The 21282-nt window shown below is 43.7% G+C and overlaps 1 protein-coding gene across 7 annotated transcripts in view; it reads left to right on the forward strand.

Moving 5' to 3' along the window:
* The window catches only part of MITF (melanocyte inducing transcription factor), a 937190-nt gene that overhangs the window by 894668 nt on the left and 21240 nt on the right, over positions 1 to 21282 (forward strand). For 6 of the 7 annotated variants that reach the window (XM_069643815.1, XM_069643820.1, XM_069643816.1 and 3 more), the window contains 4 exons: positions 2434 to 2529; positions 5654 to 5771; positions 20254 to 20310; positions 21166 to 21241. In XM_069643815.1, the coding sequence (XP_069499916.1) occupies positions 2434 to 2529; positions 5654 to 5771; positions 20254 to 20310; positions 21166 to 21241 (347 nt within the window). Of the gene's footprint in view, positions 1 to 2433; positions 2530 to 5653; positions 5772 to 5829; positions 5864 to 20253; positions 20311 to 21165; positions 21242 to 21282 lie in introns of all 7 variants that reach the window. The other variant, XM_069643819.1, reaches the window with a different exon arrangement.

Consider the following 21282-nt stretch of genomic DNA (forward strand, 5'->3'; position numbering starts at 1 on the left):
CTCCCGAGACATTGCTATAGAAATATGTTGAGCAATAAGAGCATTAGTTGTATTCTCCCCATCCTGCATGTGAAGTCACAATAGAATCATGCAGATTATTGTGAGCCTAGCAAATCCCACTTGGGTTTTAAAGCCATTGTCATTATTTCCGAAAGCATGCAGTATTTTGCACCCTTCTCATTTTGGTCCCCCCTTTCACATTTCTCAAGTCCCTGCTAATATCCCCCCTCAGTCCCATCAATGCCTAATGGCTCATATTGTAATGCTCTGTTGACAATGTCCTGGCAGAGGGACACCTTCCTCTTTGGGTACTCTCATTGACAATGAAGGTGCAGAACAGGAAAGGTGTCCTGCTGCTAGGACAATGAGAGTGCTGAGCAGGAAGAGGGGTCCCCCTGACCTGAGCCACTGGGGTCAAATGCTGATTAGCCACCTAGGTTGACATACCAGATTTTTACCATTGGCACGGACCCAGCAGAGTGTTCTTCGATTATGCCACCCCAAATCCAGTGCTTCCGAGGGAAGCCTTTTGGCGTGCCTTGCACTCCTGCTCCTTTCCGCAGCTGAGGGCGTGCAAGCAGTAGGCTCTGGGCCCGCCGATCAGCCGGCGGAAGGGAGAACCACGGGCAGGCGGAGTGCGGCTGCGAGGTTAATATCACCAGTAAAAATACACCGGCTTGATTCGCGAGAGCTAAAACAGATCTTGACAATCTGTGAAACCTTTATATATCTGTTCTGTAACCTCGTCATTAACAAAGTGCCAAGGAAGTTGTGATTTCAAAGTGCGTGTGCAGCTTCGCAAATGGGGCGAAGCTTGATGAAACATGCACACATACTTTTTTTTGAGGGGTGAGGGGGAGGTGCCTTCCTTTGGAATAATAAGATGCGCTGCCAGTGATGTCGAAGTAAATGGGCATATCAGGGACACGGTAAAAAGCAGTGATTCGGATTTTAGGAATAGCGTGATAATGTGGCGTGATCATTTCCGGCGCGTCACGCATCGAGATGACGCAGGGAAACGGCGTCACGCTGCAAGGTTCCGTTTCGCGAGATGTGCGTTTAACTCGCTTCATCTTCGTCTCGGCTTCAAGCGTGGAGGGAAATGGGCCTTTGAGAAATAAGCCCCCCCCCCCCTCTACACGCTATTTTGCCTTGTTGTGCACAACTCCGCCGTTTTCCTTTGGAGCAGATAAACTAAGCAGCCTATGTCCTGCATTAGTCTCTATACAATTGGACTTTTCTTGGCTAGTACAGCTTCGTGTCCATCCTGATCCAGTATTCCTAAATAAAGCAGAAGTTGCAAATCTCTGTATTGACACCGTAGCTTGCATTCGCAGAAGAGAGGCCATTTTCCGAATGGGCATTGAACAGTAAAATGTGTATGGCCCACACTACGTGTCAATGTGCGCCGGGCTTCTTTTAAATCATGGCATCCTATGATGATACGTCCTACTGTAATGTTCGGAAAATTTCTTCATGAGCGTTTGTGTGAGGTTTTGAGGGTCCATGATTTGCAGTAGATGGGTGCCTGTCCCCCACCCAACAATTTCTTCATGCATGCAAACATTTAAAGCACACATGAACAGGTGAAGCATTCACCACCACGCCCTATGCAGTGAAAAGATCCGTCTATTGTTTGGTTTTGCACAATTCTTTTCAAAAGTGGGCCATTAACATGCCCACATTATCAGCCCATTTTTAAAGTGAGCCCTAAAAGGCGGCTGCAAAGAGTTTCGGAAAAACCAAGGGTAACCGTATCATTTTAAGGAAATACCCTCTGAAATTCCCCGTTAGTCTCGCGAGCAATTCCAAATTAGTTATTTTTCAAGCTTCAGAAGTGGTTCACATGGTCGTATATGATAGGTTATTTATAACGCGCTTAATAGCCAAGGGTTTCTAAGCGCAGACCCAGGGATCGAACCTGTGCTGGTCCGTGTCGTCTTGCTTCCAAGGCGAGCACTTTACCCCTGAGCTATCCTCCTCAGTAATAGACAATTTTTCTCTTTCATGGCTGCGCCCCAATGCAATTCTGCATAATTGTTGGGCATTCAGCCTTCTGCGGCCTTAGTGTGAAGTGCATCTGCAGCCAGCAGGGACTGCGGGTCAAATGGCAGAATAAAGGGTGAAGCAGCTTGTGGCTTGATCTTTAGTGACCAGGTTGCAGACTGCCAGTTTTTAATACACTCCCATAAACCACTGTCATAAAATAGCTTTTCTAAAATGGGGTTCCGAATCGTGCAGCGTCTGAGTGTTACCAAGAGCAGCATTCCTGAATCCCAACCTTGCCCTGCAGATGGAATTAAAGACACCAAGTTCCCCAAATCCCCGTCCTTTCATATTTATCTCAGTTCTGTGACTCACGTTTCTGTCTATCCAAAATCATATCGAATGTAAGTTTACATTGCGTTTCGTGTGGTTTTTTTTCCCGTACAGATGGATGATGTCATTGATGACATAATTAGCCTGGAGTCCAGTTACAATGAAGAAATCCTAGGCCTGATGGATCCCGGATTGCACATGGCAAACACGGTACAGTTCAATTTTCTTGTTTTCCTTTTACGCTCTAGCCATAGTACTTAAAAGAATGTACAACCACAATAGACCATTTCATGGCACTTAAATAATTGTATACTTGGCCCAACAAGCACATGGCATTTGCGACATGTGTGCATGTCCTGGCATCGCGTTCGACCTATTAGTGAGAACAAAACCTAGAAAGAAGCAGCCCCAGCACGGCTCCTACGTGATGGTGGGCGACTCTGAGCCACTGCATCATTAGTCTCCCCTGTACAATCCAAGCTTTATAACATGCACAGTTTATTGAGTTGATGTCCATCTTTCTTGCAGTTGTTTTTCTCTTGCAAGTGTATTCTTTTTTTAATGGACTGTTCATTATTTAGCACAAGGAAGTTTTTTTATTTTTATTTTGTCTTTGGTCCATTGTCTAGTAATGGGTGAGCGTCCCTGACCTTACTTAAATAGTAGTAGTCCGACTAATGCCTAAAAGCAGCTCCATGCACCCCCAAACCCCTGCTTGTAAATAAAAGCACTGCCAACCTTTCACACGGACACCTGGCATTTCCCGTTGTGTATCTGACCATCAGTTGGCGTAGAACACAATGGCAATACAAAAACGCCCATCTTATTTTTCTGCCTACATTTTTAAAATGAAATAAGAGGGGCACGTTTCCATTCACAAAATAATTGTGTATCTCAAAATGTATTTTGTATCCGCAGGTTCGATTACACTGCATTAGGGAGGAATGTGCAACGAGGAGACTTTTATGATGTCCTAGCATTATTGAAATATGATAAATAGTGCTGTTATAATTGTACTCATAGTAATGCCTTCAGTGTATATTGTCAGCTATTATAGCTGTACATTTACTGGGCTAAATCAATATTTCTGCCATTGTTTATACAAATATACTGGGCATTAAGACAGGCCAGATGGCTGGGTTAAGTACTGAGGAGGAGACAGGAACACAGTGTATGAGGGCAGAGCTGCGGTTACCTATGTACTCAATACGAAATTAAGTTCGATCTGTAGTTTACAGAGGGAGTTTCTATGGTTTTAAGATGGATGGATGGATGGGTGGAAATAATAAAAAATAAATAATTATAATTGTAATTGAAGAAAGAAAACCTAAAATATCAAGGCTTTAAATTCAATCCCTGAAGGAAATTAGAGCCACAAAATAGTTGAGGACAGTAGCAAATTGTTCATAAGGAAGGTTAAAAAAAGGCTACAATCAAAGGAATTCCAGATGACACCAGACAAGCATGCGCCGTTCATGATTTCATTGTATAAACCGTTTTTATCTCGAGACTACCCATCTGGTTTACCCTTTGAGATCAAATGAGGAGTCTTTTAGTTAAAAGCAGCATTTGGGGTGATAGGAGTATCCGCTTGTTGCGAGTGTTCATTTTCATAAACACTAGAAAACAATGTTAGTTAAATCGAAGCTTACGTATGTGTATGTATTCATTAGATGACCTATAGAAGAAATCCAGACCTTCTGTGTGACTAAGTCAAGAAAAAGTTTAGGTTCTGATATAGTAAGTGATAAAGGGGTTTCTTTCAAGTTTCCAGGCTAATATTATATTTTTATTGAAAGCATTTTATAGAAGGCAAGCCTTGCCGAAAGGTATTGAGGGCACCGCACAAAAGGGATAATGAGAACAGCACAAAAGAGTTACAAAGTAACAAAAAGCAAATGACACTATGTAGGCTGGCTGCAGGGTACAGAGTAGCTGAGCAATCTAGCGTACCCCGTGATAGGCTGGCTGCAGGGTACGGAGTAGCTGAGCAATCTAGCGTACCCCGTGATAGGCTGGCTGCAGGGTACAGAGTAGCTGAGCAATCTAGCGTACCCCGTGATAGGCTGGCTGCAGGGTACGGAGTAGCTGAGCAATCTAGCGTACCCTGTGATAGGCTGGCTGCAGGGTACAGAGTAGCTGAGCAATCTAGCGTACCCCGTGATAGGCTGGCTGCAGGGTATAGAGTAGCTGAGCAATCTAGCGTACCCAGTGATAGGCTGGCTGCAGGGTATAGAGTAGCTGAGCAATCTAGCGTACCCCGTGATAGGCTGGCTGCAGGGTACGGAGTAGCTGAGCAATCTAGCGTACCCCGTGATTAATATGCCTTTGATTTCTCTTGACCCTGAGATGCGCCATGATGCTTTGTCTCCTGGTCCTTTCCTCCTTGTGCCCCATTTTGTTTCCAACACGCGCCAGTCCTACCACACCTAGGCCGGGGGTACTAGTCATGCTATTTTTGCAGGATCAATGCTACCCTATCTAGCCTGAGCATGTCGGTGTCTAGTGCCTATCCTCACTGCCCCTGTGCTGTATGTGTTCAGTTGGTTCAATGCAGCAGCGATCTTTGCTTTCAAAGCCTTCTTGGGGAATTTAAGAGTGTACACTTTAATGCCACCCACTCTGTACTTCTTGGGTGTTGTATTCCCTGATCCCAAAAAGACACGCTTTGAATAAAAAAAAACATAAAAAAAAGACATTAGCCGGAGACCTAAGTTTCAGAATTGTACACGCCCCAAAAGTTTAGTGCCTTGAAGTCATTTCTCTGGAAAATGTTAACCACAGACATGTTTTTAACGGAATGGATGGGAAAACGCAAACTTTACAATGGTGCAACTGCAATTAACACTAGTGCAAAAGAAGTAACTCCAGTGCATTCTACCATCAAGGCAATGTTAGCCATGATATGATATATGATATAAGGCATTTATAATGCACCTATACACAAGCGTTTCAAGGCAAGATAATCCTAGTCCTTTGCTATAGTGCAAACAGTGCATTGAAAGAAGGTGTTTATTGCACTAGGCAATTGGTGCACTATAATATGTCTCCTTATTTGATTCGTTTCTGCTTTACCTAAATATGGGCACGTTATGTTTCAATAATAATTTCAGATCTGAGATCTTACTGCTGGCATGCCTAGATTTCGTATGTTAATACATGTTCACTGGCTTTGAGGGACACTAAGGGTGAGGCGGGTACTTGCAATGTGTTTCATAAAATTGACAAATCGATTGTGAAATACAGAGTTGCTATTGCTCCAGTGCTGGCTGGAAAGAAAGGAGTTACCTGCTGCACTAGCTGAGGTCATTCTCTCTCTTTTTATTCTCTCCAGTTACCTGTATCTGGTAATTTGATTGATATATATGGCAACCAAGGCATGCCTCCCTCAGGCCTTAGCGTCAGCAACTCTTGTCCAGCTAATCTCCCCAATATAAAAAAGGAGCTCACAGGTAAATCTTTTGGAACTCTGCTTACTGTGTGTTGACAATGCTTTTTTGCTTCATTTAGAACGAGGATAACCTGGACGCTACGGTATACTACGGTATGTCCTACATTTCTTGATTACATTGTTGTATGTTACATGGTAGCTTAGTGTGTCTATGTGAATGACTGTTGTGGAAGAGGAGCAATCAGCACATTGTGTTATCTCAGGTGTAAAGATGAGCTCCATACTTTAAAATGAAGCTCCTCCCAAAAAGATGGGTTCACTCTGTTCCATATCGTATAGCTCCCCCAGTGCCCACACTCCAGTGCGTAGTTGCACTGCTGCTCGGGTCATTCTTTGCACTACAGGCTGTACATAATTTATGTCGTACAGTTGTTTGTTGAAAACAATGAAGTTTAAGAGAATAGATAGTCCAGTCAGCCGGCAATACAATATTACAATGTTATGCATCTTTCTTTTAGCAACACCAATATATATACATTCAAATATTAGATGATCTAAAATCATTCCAACATTTTCTGGCACGTGTCACAGATGGCCTTAATAATATGCAGAGTCTCGAGGAAGATGCAAAGGTTTGATTTTTAAAAAAAATTGCTTAAGGTGTGTCGATGGATTGTTAAGTACTAAGGCAGGCAGATGGTTTCATTTTTAGACGGGCATCTCTGTTGTCTGGAGGACACCAGGCTGTAAGGGGCGGGGGGTATGGCTGTCCCGCCGTTCCTCCTGTTGGCTTTTCCTCCCTAGCCGAGGTCATGCCTAAATCCTACACTTGGCCACTAGCGATCAATGACACCTACTGTCTATGGCTAGTTGGTAATGAGGGCTTAAAGGCAACCACCTTCTCCATCTGACTCCCTTTGGGGGCTTTCTAGAGAAGCCCCATCCTAACATTACCCAGGATTGTCAATGTGGATTGATGGGAAAAGTGCTAATCTGCTCTGGTTCAGTCTCCCCTTCAGTTGCTCCCTTTCACTCCTCTCCCTGATCTTACTATCGCCTTACTTGCTTTTCACCCATTGTCTATCTATCCTTCCCTCACCCTTATCCGCCCCTGTCACTACACTCCTCTCTCAACCCCACTACACCACTCTTCTCAACCCAAGCCTTAGTACACTCTCTCTGCCTATCTCTTACCTCTTCCTAAACCTCGTTTCACACCACCCACTATGGCCTACCCCCAATAGGGCCTTGCACACTCTCCGCCACCACACACAAGACGCACGCCTTCTCTCATTTTCACTCTCTAATTCCTCATACACTAGTCCCTCTCTAGCCCTATCTTTCTTTCTCTCACCTTTACACCACCCCCCTCCTTACACTACACTACGCTACAAACACACACAACTGGTACCACTCTCTCTCACAAATACCTCACCTGCACTCTACTCAACTTCTGCCACCAACTCTCCAGCATTCCGCTCCTCCATCCTTCCTCTGTCTAGTCTCTTGGCCCACCGTCACGCCTTTTGACCTCACCCCTGCAACCCACACTCTGCCTTTACGGCTGTCTCCATTTATACAGTAATCCTACTGGGTCTGTTTTTCCCCCACCCCCATCATTAGGTGCAGCACTCCCCTTAACTCTAGGCGCTGTGCCTGTCTTTCCTACAGGGGCTGAGTTACACAGGCGAAAGTCTTTAAACCCCACTGCAAGCCCCTCTCCCTTTTCAAGCATGCTTACGTTTGCTGTCTCCAGTTTGCAGTGTGGTAGAAGTCGAGGGCTCAGGGAGCTCACTCTCCCTGTGGCTTTCCTTAGGTGCAAGTGAGCTATGTTGCCAATTGGGTTTGGGAAGGGTTTGTGTCTCTCCTGTCCACCTGCAATCACTCCTCAGTTCTTGCTTGTTTTTTGTGCCCCCCCCATTTGCCTAGGATCCATTCGGTGTTGGCAGGTCGGGTGTTACGTGTCTCCTTTCTGTTTGGCATGGGAACTCCCAGTGCATTTCCTACTTGTTCTTGGTTCTGTTCACCTGGCTGCCGTCCAGGTGCACTGTCAGAGGAGGCGTTTTGAAATGGACGAGAGACCACTGCTCCGAAAATGTACTCTGAGCCATTAAATGATTGAGAGGCACCAGTGACAACATTTTTGGCACACATGGGGGTTTTCAGGGACTAAGCTCCCCACTCAACTCCCACTCTCCACATCTGTGACAGGTTGGCTTTGGCTTTTATCCTGATGAACCTCCTGCCACATGTTGGGAGTTGTTCCTAAGCCCCCCCCCTCCATTGACAGGGTCATGGCCCTAACCCTGTGGCACACAATTATTTTAATTTACCAGAGTACTTTCATACCTCATAGTCCTATCATGTATCATGAAATCGCCCCACCACCTGCAATCCCACTCATCTCTTGAGGAGAACGTCTTGCATGTGGCGGGGTTCAAAACATCAATTAATTAATCCAGGTGCAGAAAAAACCAGCAGTAAGTCAGTCCAGTGATCATTCATCCGGTTATTCCTGGCTCGCCTCCGGAAGACCTTCACCAACAACAGGCATTTACCATCAGTGCCAAATATCATTGAATGTGCGTGCATGGGTGTTTTGGAGCTGGTTCCAGGTAAAACATAGATTGTGTGTTAGTGGGCGTTTCAATACATTGTGGACTGCAGAGGTTTTGTGGTGCAAAATGGTTAGATCACTGCTTTGAATGTTGTATTCCTCTTCTTATGAAACAAACCACATTTCCCTTTTCCTTAATACAAAGACCTAACTATTTTCTGAAACATTTGAAGCTTATGCTTATAGTATTGGCTTTTCTGCCATATTGACAAATGTTTCTCTTTATAAAGCAGATTGTCAATGTATTAGCATTGATCAATTACCAGTATGATGATAGGGGTGTGCGGTAGCCATCCGTGCTGCTGTCTGCTACTACAGATGGAAGCTGTATGGTTGGAAAGTCACTGAACTTTGTAGCACAATCACGCACATCATTCAGTCACCACTTAGTGGTGGCTCTTTCAACACACTATTGCCATTCCATGAAGCAATAACTTGCCTCTAGCAGATGAAGGTTCACCACCTCTACATAATCGCCCATAAAAACATCTTGTGTTTTAACCTCCTTATTTTTTAAAAACGGGTGTGAAATGGACCTGTAATTCAACTTGTAGTAAGAGAAGCCTCAACGTTCCATCTTTAATGACAGTGTAATGCATGGTAAATGTCAAAGTGGGCGTAAGTGTTTATAAAAACGCTGGCATTCTCTTAAACTACCTAAGAGTCTTGGCATCAGAGAGTAAGAATTTGATGCTGGCATTGTTAAGATCAGTTGTTCCAAGTCGTGAATCAATCCTCACTAATGGACCAATAAAATCCACCCTATCCCGGCACCATTGATGCATGAACAGTTGTATGTTATGCCAAGAAAAGATGGCGATCCCCCAGTCAAACTCGGGCCCTTTGGTTGAACACTAAAATGATTATAATGTTGTCTTCCATTGTTACAAGACTCTCCCCCATGCCCTCGAAACCTCCTTGGATGATTGCACTGAACCTTCAACATACTCCCAAGCAGTGGCGGCTGGTGAGTTTGAAAGCTGGTGGGGCGTACATTTCCCTGGGCGAATTTTTGAGCGAGCACGCGCAGCGCGTGAGGCCACAACACCCAAGGGGGGGACATTTTTGGGAAAATGGGCTCCAAAATGTGCAATTTACTGTCCAAAAACCCACCGAGATATGACAAAAGCATTAGGTTTTACATTCTAATGGTGGTTCACACTCCTTAAACACCACACTGACATACGACAGATAATCACACCAACGATTTACATTAGCAGCCCGGAGCATGCATAAACCGCTGCTCCAGACAACTCACAAAATATCTAACACCTGCACAACACAGAGTGCCCTATCTTTTCAGCTCTGCACATGTCAACGTTGCAACAGCAACCTTGATCTGCTACATATGTTCCAATGTTAGTCGGTTACCCCGCCTATTGCAGAGCCATAAGCTCCAAGAAACCGTATAAACAGCAGCAGTGCTATAGAAGACTCAATAGCATAGCATGACATGGTACAGTGATTCCCTCATTCTTCTGGGTGGCAGGACTCTGGGGGGTCCGAGCAACTTCTGTGACTGGCAGCAACAAGGGATGTGAATGTTAGTTCTGCTGCAGTCAGTCTGCTATACGAGCATCTGCGGCACACCGACTGGCGGGTCTATATCTGCCTATCAAATCAAGTGATGTGACACTGAGGGAGTGGCAGTGCCACAATAACGCAATTCTAAGCGGCGGTCTCACAGACCATTTTGTCCCTATGATATGATATGGCATTTATAACATGCCTATACACAAGTGTTTCAAAGCGCGACGAGGCAAGGGAGGGGGAACAGAGGGAAGACAGACAACGATCTTACTAGGCCAGGTGACATTAAGATCGCGCAGTTGCAGGGGAGGTGGGATAGGGAAAGTGCGGGGTGGTGGGGTAGGGGGCAGTGCGATACATATAGGATCAACAGTAAAAAATAAATTAGATAAATAAAACAGTAGGTAAAAGTGGCAAGTGCAGGGGTGAGTGCAGACATAAGAGGTCAAGAGCTGGGGGGGGGACTGTAGGGATACAGAAACAGGCCCAAAGTGCTAATTACATCTGCCCCCTTTGTAAAGGGATAAAAAATGTTTTAAAGCTGTGAAAAATGTGAAAACTTATAAGTGATGTCACAGTGAGATAAAAACAATTTATCCAGGATAACAAACTTTAGTTAAATGGTGAAGTGGTGTAATGTTTGGCTTAGCAATACACTCTGTTTCAAAGAAATGACTTAAAAAGTACACAAATCATAAACAAATTTGACATATCTATAAGCCCTCATAGAAATAGGTTGAGCAAACTGAGTATTATAGTAACTTCTCTCTCTCCCATCTTGCCTAAAAGACAACTACCACAATCCAAAATCGTGTGCGTCGGGTAACCTGTGCATTACAGTAACATGAATTCGGTGGTCACTGCTCTTAGGGGGGTAACTTAGGTCCAGGTGCTTGTACAGCATCGCATTTAAATGCACCAAATAACCTCGGCACGTAATGCTCTGCTCTCCAGACTCTCTTGGAAGTTGTGTTGTAGCCAGCCGCGGCCCGCCACCACGTATCTGCTATTTGTGCCGTTTTATATTTTCAGCATTTATTTTCGGAAAATGGCGAAAATATAAAACGGCACAATTAGCAGATGCATGGTCGCAGGCCGCGGCTGCCTGAGTGGGCAGCAGCAGCGCACGGCCAGTGCCTGCCCTGGGCCTTGCGCACCGGTCCGGCATGGGGCACGGACCGGGGTTAAAACAAATAGGCCCAGGGCAGCGGCCCTCGCCTTGGTGGTAGCGGGCCGGGCGGCCCGCTACCACCAAGGCTCGCAGCTCGGCAGCAACACTGAACGACGTGTAGGCCAAGGCCTACACGTCGTTCAGTGTTGACTGGGCCTGGGGCCGAGGTGGACCACATAGTTTGGGCCCGGGGAGGGGAGTGTAAGTAACACTCCCGAGTCCCCGGTCCCAAACAGAAAGAAAAAGTAAAACAAACATGGGGATGGCCCGGCCGGATCATGGTACTTACCGCGGCGCCGCTGCAGCAGCACTCGTAGTCGTGTTTGATGTGCACCCACTGCACCGTGAAGAAAAGAAAGAGAAACAGACGTGTGAAGGCGGCGCAGGCGCACGTACACACCCTGCGCCGCCAGTGAGTCATCATACAGTAATGTCATTGGCTGTTTGCCAGCCAATGACATTACTGTATCCATGGCAGGGGAGGGAATCTGAATTTAAGTGCGCTGTTTACGCACATTTTATACTGGCGGGGCCAGCCCTGACGCGCCCCGCCAGGCTTCCAATTAAAGGGGCTACGTAGAGTGCGTGGGGCTAGGAGCTCCACGCACTCTACTATGGAAAAAAATAAACTAAATTGGGACGCGCCCCGCTGTTAAAGCCGGGCCCGGCCCTGATACATGATTACCTTGCCACAGCGCCCCCGCGCTGTTGGCAAAGGAAATGCAGGCATTTTCTAAGCTAAAAGAGATTCAATCGGAGAAGTTCTCTGATTGAATCTCTTTTAGCTTCCTTTTTCTTTTCTGGGGGGGGCGGCGCCCGGCCGCCCCATGATAGCAGCCGCCACTGCTCCCAAGTCTCAGAAATTCATAATTGCCACCATTTGATTCTTTATAGTGTACTGCCCCAGGGAAATTGTTATCCTTGCATTTTATAACACTCAGTTGTTGCATTTATGTATGTGATTTCCGAAGCTGGAACCAATGGGGTTCTGGGCATGGGGGCTGCACCCGGGAGGTTGAATGTAGGGCCATGTTTAGCAGAGAAGCTGGCACGTGTGTGGTTGGAGGGTAGAAGGAGCAGTGCTTCAGAGGATGATGCATAGGTTTGAGAGGGGCAATCGGCAGTGGCTTTTAACCACCAGGGCAAAAGGGTATAGAAATTTTAAAAAGTGCTTTTGCAGTTTATTTCATCTCTGAATTTAAATATATTCTTCCAATTTACTTGTCCTTTTGAGTAACCTGGTTCAATCCATGATAATCTAGGCAGGTAAGAAGTGCAGTGGTCTCTTTCTTCGGTACAAAAAATAGAGAAGCCCCGGCAGGTGACATGATGTAATAAGGCCGAGGTCTAAATATTCCCATAAAGCGGCCTTCTCGGGTGCTGACAAAATAAACATTCTCCCAAAACGAATGATGCCATCTGGATTGGTCTGGATAGCTCAATCCTCAGGGCGGTGCAGCAGTAACACTTTTTCTTATGGATGAGGAAATCATATCAAGATAATCAAGATATTCTGCAGGTACTTGATGTACATGGTATCGAGACTTTGTGGAGTGTCCTTCGGAATCAACAGGAGTGCTAATCACTATAGCTGTGGAGTTTCCCAGGAAGTCAGAAATGCAAAATTCTGATCCCAAAAATAAAGTCACAGCAGCCCAATTAATGTATGGATGGTGGCATTTTGGGGGTGGGTCCAAGCCTGTTTTACATATGGTCTTTCCCCTTTTGTAATGCCTTGGCAGGCGAAGAACGATGGTCTGGAGGGTTGCCCAGAGCAATGCCAGAGGTTAAGATTTATTCTAAACCTTCCAACCATCACTTCTTTTGTTTTGCTTTTGTCACCCCGAGTGGGACAGGTATGCCCAGACGTGGGTCCCGTGCCTGCGGGGCCTAAAGGCCCAAGCTACTCCTCACTGATGATGCCCAACAAGGCTGAAACATGTCTGGGTGTGCTTGTGGTCTCGTGCAGAAGGGATGGAATGATGGTCTGAAGGGTTGCCCAGAGCAATGGCAGAGGTTAAGATTTATTCTAAACCTTCCAACCATCGCCTCTTTTGTTTGGCATTGTAACCAGGGCATATATGGAACATGTGGGTAATGGGCTGCCTTGCTTATGTTGAAATACAAAGGTTCAAGATGGTGATCAATTTTCAACCTATGGATTTAGTTTCCTCAATTTTGGGTCCTGAGGACAAAGGCTGGTCTTCTTTGCCTTCTAGTGTCTGCTTTGAAGACTTGGCCTGACAGGGTACCAAGTTTTTGGCTGCCCAATCAGTGTCCATTAAAAGGCCCATTGCTCTACAATCCACTACAGTCAAGACTGGAATGGGATCAACGTCCTGCAATAGGACCTCCACCATACGTATGACCAGAGATTTCCATGATAGCAATTGTGTTAGGATTGAACTGGAGTCCGGTACATCTCCCCGCTTCCTTGCTCCATTCAGGAATGAGAGCTGGCATTTCCCGCCCGTCGAGGAGGAGCAACAGGACAATTCTGAACCAAATGGTTTGAAGAGGCATGGTACAAACACAACCCCTGCTGGAGCGTACGATTCCTTAACAGGACAAAGGGCCTCAAATAGAGCCCAACTTGATGGGACCCATCAAGTCCACTGCCACCTTCTGCCATGGCTCTTCAGGTACTTGCACTGGACAAAGTGGCATCTTCCGAACTTCTTTGCTCTTATCACTCGCTAGACAAACATTATATTCTCTTATTTTCCTATCCCCTCTGCTATCCATAGCTGGTCACCAGTAACTTTGTCTTAACATCCTTTTGCTACTATTTATTCCACCATGTCCTTGATGAGCAATATCAATTAGTTTGTCCCTGATAATGTGAGGGGGGATTACCTTATGCCCCCTACTGTGCCTTCCTCCAGGCACCAAAACACATCTCATTCCTCAACTCATATAATCGATCAAAAGTCTTCTCTACTTCGTTCCTACAAGGCCAACCTTCCACAGTCCATTCCTTCACCTTACTGAGTATTGTGTCATCCCTCGCCGCTACCCAACCAAGCCTCTTCATTCAAGGCACCTTGCTCAATATTGGCTCAATATTGTCAACAACCATCCCCTCTTCCTGTACCTTCTCTACAATTTCCCTGTCACCCTCCACTGGAAGCCCCGAGAGACAATCTGCCACTACATTCTCCTTGTCAGGAACATAATACATCTGAAAGTCATAGATTTGTAATCCTAACACCCATTTTGATATTCTGGGCAACCCTTTGGCCCAGCCATCTCCAGCTAACTTCCGCACCAACGGTCTGTGGTCCGTCTTTCAGCTCTCAATTTGTCAGTGTCCCTTCCTCTCCAACTGTTCACTGTTTCAGTTGGAATCATGTTCTTTCCAACAATGAATGCCTTATTAAAATGTCCATTTGTTTCAGTGTTTAAGGAATGGTAATTTTTCCTTTTTATAGGGTTGCATTTCCTTCTTTTACTATTAGGAATCTGAAGCAGCTTTTTTTACCCCATTCTTGGTTGAAACATCACCCAGTAGAAGGACAGTGGCCAATCGCCAAAGGTCGGATAAATGATGTACATATTATTGAAAATGAATTAACAAGAGCATTGCAGGCCTATGTAGGAGGGCGGTAATTGCTCTCCAATTTGGATAGATCTCAACTCCATGTTCGATAGTTGATTCTTCATGAAGCCCACTAATGCAACGTTGACCTTCTTTTCAGAGACTTTTTGGTTTCGAGTTTTGAAATTGGAATAAGAGGCTAATATCGCTACTCGGAAAATTCCTGTGTGAAAAACCCATCACCACAATTATATGCTTTTCAAAATAAACTTTCAGACACTGCCTGGCCCCTACTTCCAGAAGCCGATGGAAACGCCCATCCGATCATGATTTCCCTCAGCCTCTTAATGAATCAATGAGGGCCTGAGCTCCAGGTCCACTAGAACAAACCTCCTGATCTGTAGGAAATCTAAATCTCCAGCATGCCGTCTTAATCAGATTTACCCACAACCAGCGTATAGGTTTTCCCTCCTTCCCTTTCTTCCAATTAGAAGAAACAATGACCTAATTCAAACTATTTTGGGGGTTAACTAGCATCTCTTGGATAGGACAGGGGTGTGTTAAAAAAAAATGGAAGCTCCTCAAAACAGGAGCACAAAGAACCCCAGCAAAAGCAGCGTTCTTCATGTCCGCCAGCTATGTTGGTCTTCTAGTTGTCTTTTTCCATGCAGATGGGCGATTTGCATGTCTGTATTGTCCAGAGCAAGTAGCTTTTGTGGAATTAAATAAGAAACCAATGTTTCAAACTCGAATCTAGGGCAACACTTCAAGATGTAATTGCAGGAGTGGAAATTGGAACAACATATTCTTTTTCCACAACAAAAAGTGGCTTGATTTTCCTTCAACAGGCTAGCAACCAACTATTAAAGTGTATCTTGATTCCACAGTTTCTTTTTGATTCCTGAAGGAATGAAACTGGTATAGGTAGACTTAGTTGCATGTTATTTGTCAAATGCACTATCACTGCGTAATCTTAGGCAAATAAGCTGTAAAACTATTTTACTGCCTTGGCACCGTAGGCAGCCTCGTTTACTCGCACTCGTTCTTGATTTCGACCGGGCTCCGGTCACTCCTCCACATTTATTTCCATATTAAGCTGCATATACTTTGCGGCTGTTTATCGACCAGGCTGATTAAATCAAGCTCTGTGCTAATGAATTTAGATGGCCAAAAAAGAGGTATCTTCATTTGTATCTGTTTAGTGTCAGGGTGGTAAAGGCAAACCCTGGGTTAATGAATTCAGATGATCAAAAAACACTGAGTTCCATGCAGTTTACATGCGATAATAGCATTTATTTTAACGTTTGATAGTTGGATTTTCCATGGTTTAGCAGGGCGCAATCAAGCGGATTGGGGGTTGCAAGGCTGTCCCCCGCTTCTATAAAAATTCTGAACAATATTATGTCCACTTCTCTTGAGATTATGGTCGGAATCTCAAGAATGCGGATATAAACTGTGTCTTCCTTCTGCGCAAATGGACTTAAGAGAGTTTTTATTCAACTTATTTACTTATATGCGACGAATTCACGTAGATCCATTAAATTTACCGTTTTTAGGTTTTCAACATTCCCCCCCCCCCTCCTTTGCTCTTTCCTGACAAACTCCTGCTATTCCCAGAAATATTATTGTTCCCAAATGGACTTTTTCAGAAGCATGTTCATTGAGATTACATTCATTAAAATTCAGTCATGAAAAAAACTGCATCCCAATCTCTGCCATCTTGGGTGTGGCAGTGGGCATCTTCCATGTTCCAACCTTGGGCACCCTAAAATTCTCTTGTCATTGATTGTTCTTGAGCCGAGTGATGCCTCCTCTTCACCTTTAAAATGGCTGACGGGGCAATGGCGTCAAGTGTCTGGCCAGCATCAGGCCCTTGAGAGAAACTTCAATGGGAAGGACATGGTTTGAGCTGGCTATTGGTCCAGCATAGAACTAGTCTCGATGTTCTTCTTCCGCCTGAGCAGATGCAATGTGGCTCCAGGGAGGAAATCATTTTTGTGTGCAGCCCTTAAAGGTAATACAAATTTATTTGAGATGTCCATTTCCCCACCGTTGCCGTCCCCCAGAACAGCATTGCCTTCGCAGAAGCTTCTTGTCTACTATCAGATCCTGAGTATTGCTATACATACATGTCTAATCACCTCTCCTAGAGTGATCTCAATGCGTTGAATACTGAGCCACATGGGTGTGTCATGGTTGGAAGTCAACCATAGGCAGAGCTGTCACTGCATATTCTTCTGTTTCCTCAAGATGTTCTTGTAAGGTACAAAGGTCCCCTTGCTATGCTCTGCCGTATCTCGTCGTTAGCGGTGGTACTAGGGCAGTGTCACACAGAAATTCACATTTCTGTGGGTAATGTCCATCAAGACACAGTAGTGCCTTCACTCTGTATCTTCCCTTTACTACAAACAATGATTTAAACTTGAGCGACAACGCATCATTTTGTTCTAAACAATCTAATAAAAACCCTATTAAGATATCTTTTTTTCTACATCTGTGCAAAAATAACATAAGAGCCGCTTAGCTTAACTAATCAGAAAACATGACTAGCTATTGAAATGGTTCTTGGCTGAACCATATGTTATTCATCCGGAAAAATACATGTCTTTGAAGACCGATAACATCTGCTGAAATGCAGTACAAAAACGCCTTGCAGAGAAGAGCCTCTGAGTGGGGCCATTGTGTTGAACCAGGTCACGTGGCACCAAGCTAGACCGTACCCTTCTAAAGATATGGTGTAAAAGTCATGAGGCCGGAATACAATGGTCCCACTCAACACAACTTAACATGCAGCTTTATTTGTAAAGGGAAACATATTCCACGAAGGGATGTTACAACAGCCCTCTTCATTATGTGTCAGTGTTCCCATTGTAAATCACGTGGAATGTGCCTCAGACATGCCAGTATGACATTGTTTTGGGTAAGCCTCATTGTAACACAACACCACGTCTACTGGCGTTACTTGTGTTCAGTTTACAGCTTGTAGTGCAGTACCTTTTATTTCATTTTACAGTCTAGATGAAGGAACCACACCCCAGTCACTGATCTCCCTTACTTTAAAACATGTTTTTCACTATGCCATAAAAAGGCATTTTTTTACTGCAGCATTTTGTGAGTTTTGTAAAAGCACATTTTAAAAATAAATTCGCTGTAAAAATGTAATATGTATATGAGAATCATCGAAGGGTACAGACAATGCCTTTCAGTACTACCTTTGCATTGTATGTTCGCATCAGTTATTGGTCTGTTTGGCAAAATTGCTTCTACTAGAATTTGGGGTGGTATTTTGCAGACTGCCGTAACTATGCTCCTGGATTTACATACTCATTGTATAAGCTATTTTGGCTGAGTAGTATCTGTTATCAATCCTATTATGTAATTTTGGGTTAGAATTGTGAAATAGCTTTTAATTCAAGGAGAGACTGCCAGTTGTAATGGAATGATGTAAGGTTTATTTTATATAAACCAATTCAGTTAAATAAAACAACAAAAGGAAAGCAATCTGAATGAAGCAATAACTTTACAGGGAGTTAGGATTGTGGCCGCCTATTTCTCACCTATACGGCATGATATGGTGCTCTAGGACCGAGGCATCTCTATGGAAACCATTTTTGAAGTTGACTTCAGAGATAAAACTATCCCTTTCTACCTGGACCCCAAAATGTATCTAAGACCATCAAGAAATATATATCAGGCCAGATGAACCTTGATTACTGCTGTTTCTGGGACGAAATCTAAACACCTATGTAAATACATTCTAAAATGCTTGCAGCAAAACCAAAAACGTACCAAAATAGGATACATCAGTCATAACAATATTGACTCTACAAAATACAACCAGTCCCAGGAAACCTCTTCCCTATCTGTTTTATGGAGCAGCAAATAAAGTGTTGGTGCATATTACTCCTTATCCTAGAGGGAAACCAAGGATTTGCCACATCCGAAACCTGGTAAACAGTCTTATGACATCAAACTCCATGATTGCCAAAATCATCAAGGAATAAAACAGGATATTAGTTTGCTTTCATGATTCCTAAACTACCTACTATTTGCTTCACTGTTAATCTAGCATTATATGTCCGTGCTGTATCAATACTGCATAAACACTGACTATGTTGTAACTCGGGCCGGGTCCTAATTCTTATGAGTACACTATTAAATATGCCTTGGAGCACTCCATTTATCATTGACTTTATTTTTGAGATCTGTACAGTGTGTGGGCTTCAATTTTTCCCTCTTGCTTTTTGGAGCCTTCGATTGGATTGCTCAACTTCTGGCATGTTTATATTTAAGTTGGCGCTGTAGTTATTTAAACATAAAAAGGGAGGCATGGAGCTACACAAAAAAAACAAATTCTCTGATTGGGTGTAGAGTATTCGTAACATAGCCCTAAAATGAACGACACAGCTACTCATCTGCCAACCATATTTAACTACATATAATAGAGTCCAGATAAGGAAGGATCAACCCTAGACCACATCCCATGGCTTGCAAGTGGGCAGCAGTATAGATCAGAAAGAAATGAAGCTGGGGATGAATGTAGAATGTGTGGTTAAAGATTGCAGTGTGTTCCATTCTGTATTTTCTTTTTAAATTTGCCAACCAAGCTTTCCTTGTGCTCTGCTGACTTATATTCAGGTTCTTGACTGGTTTCTGCTCTCGCAGCACAGGCATACTTTTCATTCTCAGTACTACTGTATTTGTTTTCAAAAACGGGCACCAAATTTCGGGGATCATTTGAAATGTACATATTTATTTTATTCCACTTAAATCTTAGCTATGTTGATATGATATGATATGATATGATATGGCATTTATAACGCGCCTATACACAAGTGTTTCAAGGCGCGACGAGGCAGGGAGGGGGGGGACATAGAGAAGACAGACAACGATCTTACTAGGCCAGGTGTCATTCAGATCGCGCAAGTACATGGGAAGGGGGGAAGGGAAAGTGCTATGTTGAACTCTGTGTTAACATTTAGGGCCTGATTCATGGAGCATTTTCCTATGGGATTGCGTCATTATAAAACACTTCCATGAATCAGGCCCTTAGTGTTGGCAATTTTGAAGTGTCTGATGCATTCCAGATCTACTCTACAAGTCAACACATCCCTTATTGTATAGCACTGTTGGCCATTACAACACTTCACAAGAAATAGTATTACTACAAGTGATAAAAGCCTCAGATAAATATCAAACCTGCACCACAAAATTGTTAAAACCTTCCCTGAATAATATTTAGACAGCATCGTTAGTCGTTATTTGGCAGAGGATGGGTGTGCATTTGTTGACAGAAACCTGAAATTCTGACTTGTACGGTACTAGACTGAAGCTGCCCCCCTTGTAAAGGCTGTGAATTTTGATTGTGTGTAGATTGAAATGTGCAAACTGTGTGCTTTAATTTGTTCTCTAGTTGATTGCTGGGATGTATGTTTGAACCTGATTGGACACTCATTTTGGTAAAGTTCAGCACTGATCTGCATTGCATTAAGGTGTAACCTGTTAATGTCTTTGTGAGAATGTATTGGGTGGCACAATGGGCAGCTAGGGCTTTTAAAAGCTCTACATATTGGACAAAATGCTGTTGGCGTCAAATCCAACACTTCAAATCACAGACAAATACAAATCTTATTGTATAACAAATTGACTTTTCAGTTTTCTTCATTACTGTCTTCATTTGTTTTTAGAGTCTGAAGCTCGAGCTCTGGCCAAAGAACGACAAAAGAAGGACAACCACAATTTGAGTATGTGTTTTTTGTTGGTTTTCACAGCTATACAATGAGTGCATCTTTGCTGCGACAGTAGGTTAGGTACCTTTGCTAAGTTCACAGTGCTGTGAGGAAGATGCATGAGTACAAGGACCTGGTGAAAGTTGGTTTAGTCTTCATTATATAGCCATGTAAATCCTTCATTCCAGCGGCATTTGGCAAGCGACCCACACGTAGAGCTCTTAGAGATGGTGCATCAGGAGGCATTTTGTGGTGGACTTGAGTTGAATGGATGCATTCTGACCAGTGAATTGCCATTTTCTCCTAGATTATCACATTTTATGAAATTAAATCCTACCAAAAGTTAAGTAGTTTACTATTGTAGGTATCCTCAAATAATTCACATGGACTTTTTTTGTTTAGTCGAATTGTACCGTATGTTCTCTATTCTGTATTGGGGGACACACCACATATCATGAAAAGTTGGATTAAGATGCTAGTTCAATATTGTAAGATTGGAGCATGTGGGGGAGCATCAAAACACGCAACCATATTACACTTTTGCAGCAATGGGTTTGGGTATGGCCAGTCTCAGTATCTGCCTTAAGAGTTTGGAAATTGGCCTTAATGAATTTAAAACTGCTGTGGCAAATTCCAAGTACATGTCTCTGCGTACATTGCAAGTATTTCCTTGTCCCTCAGTGCTGCTTAATGTTCTCCTAATTCAGTGGATAATCTGCAGTGAATATCACACACAGAGAAATGTATTATTTCATTTGATTAGGTATCTGAAATCTTTTTTGTTTGCTTTCTAATGTATTTAAGTGTTTGCACATTTAATTAAATGTCAGGATTTTATATGTGATCTGTCATTGTCTGGCTCTATTCCAGTTGAACGAAGGAGGAGGTTTAATATCAATGATCGTATTAAAGAATTGGGTACTTTGATACCTAAATCGAATGACCCGTAAGTACATTTTTAAAAGCTATATACGCATATCCAAATAG

The sequence above is a fragment of the Ambystoma mexicanum genome, chromosome 2p, assembly GCF_040938575.1.
Source record: "Ambystoma mexicanum isolate Mex_15411 chromosome 2p, UKY_AmexF1_1, whole genome shotgun sequence".
NCBI lineage: Eukaryota > Metazoa > Chordata > Amphibia > Caudata > Ambystomatidae > Ambystoma > Ambystoma mexicanum.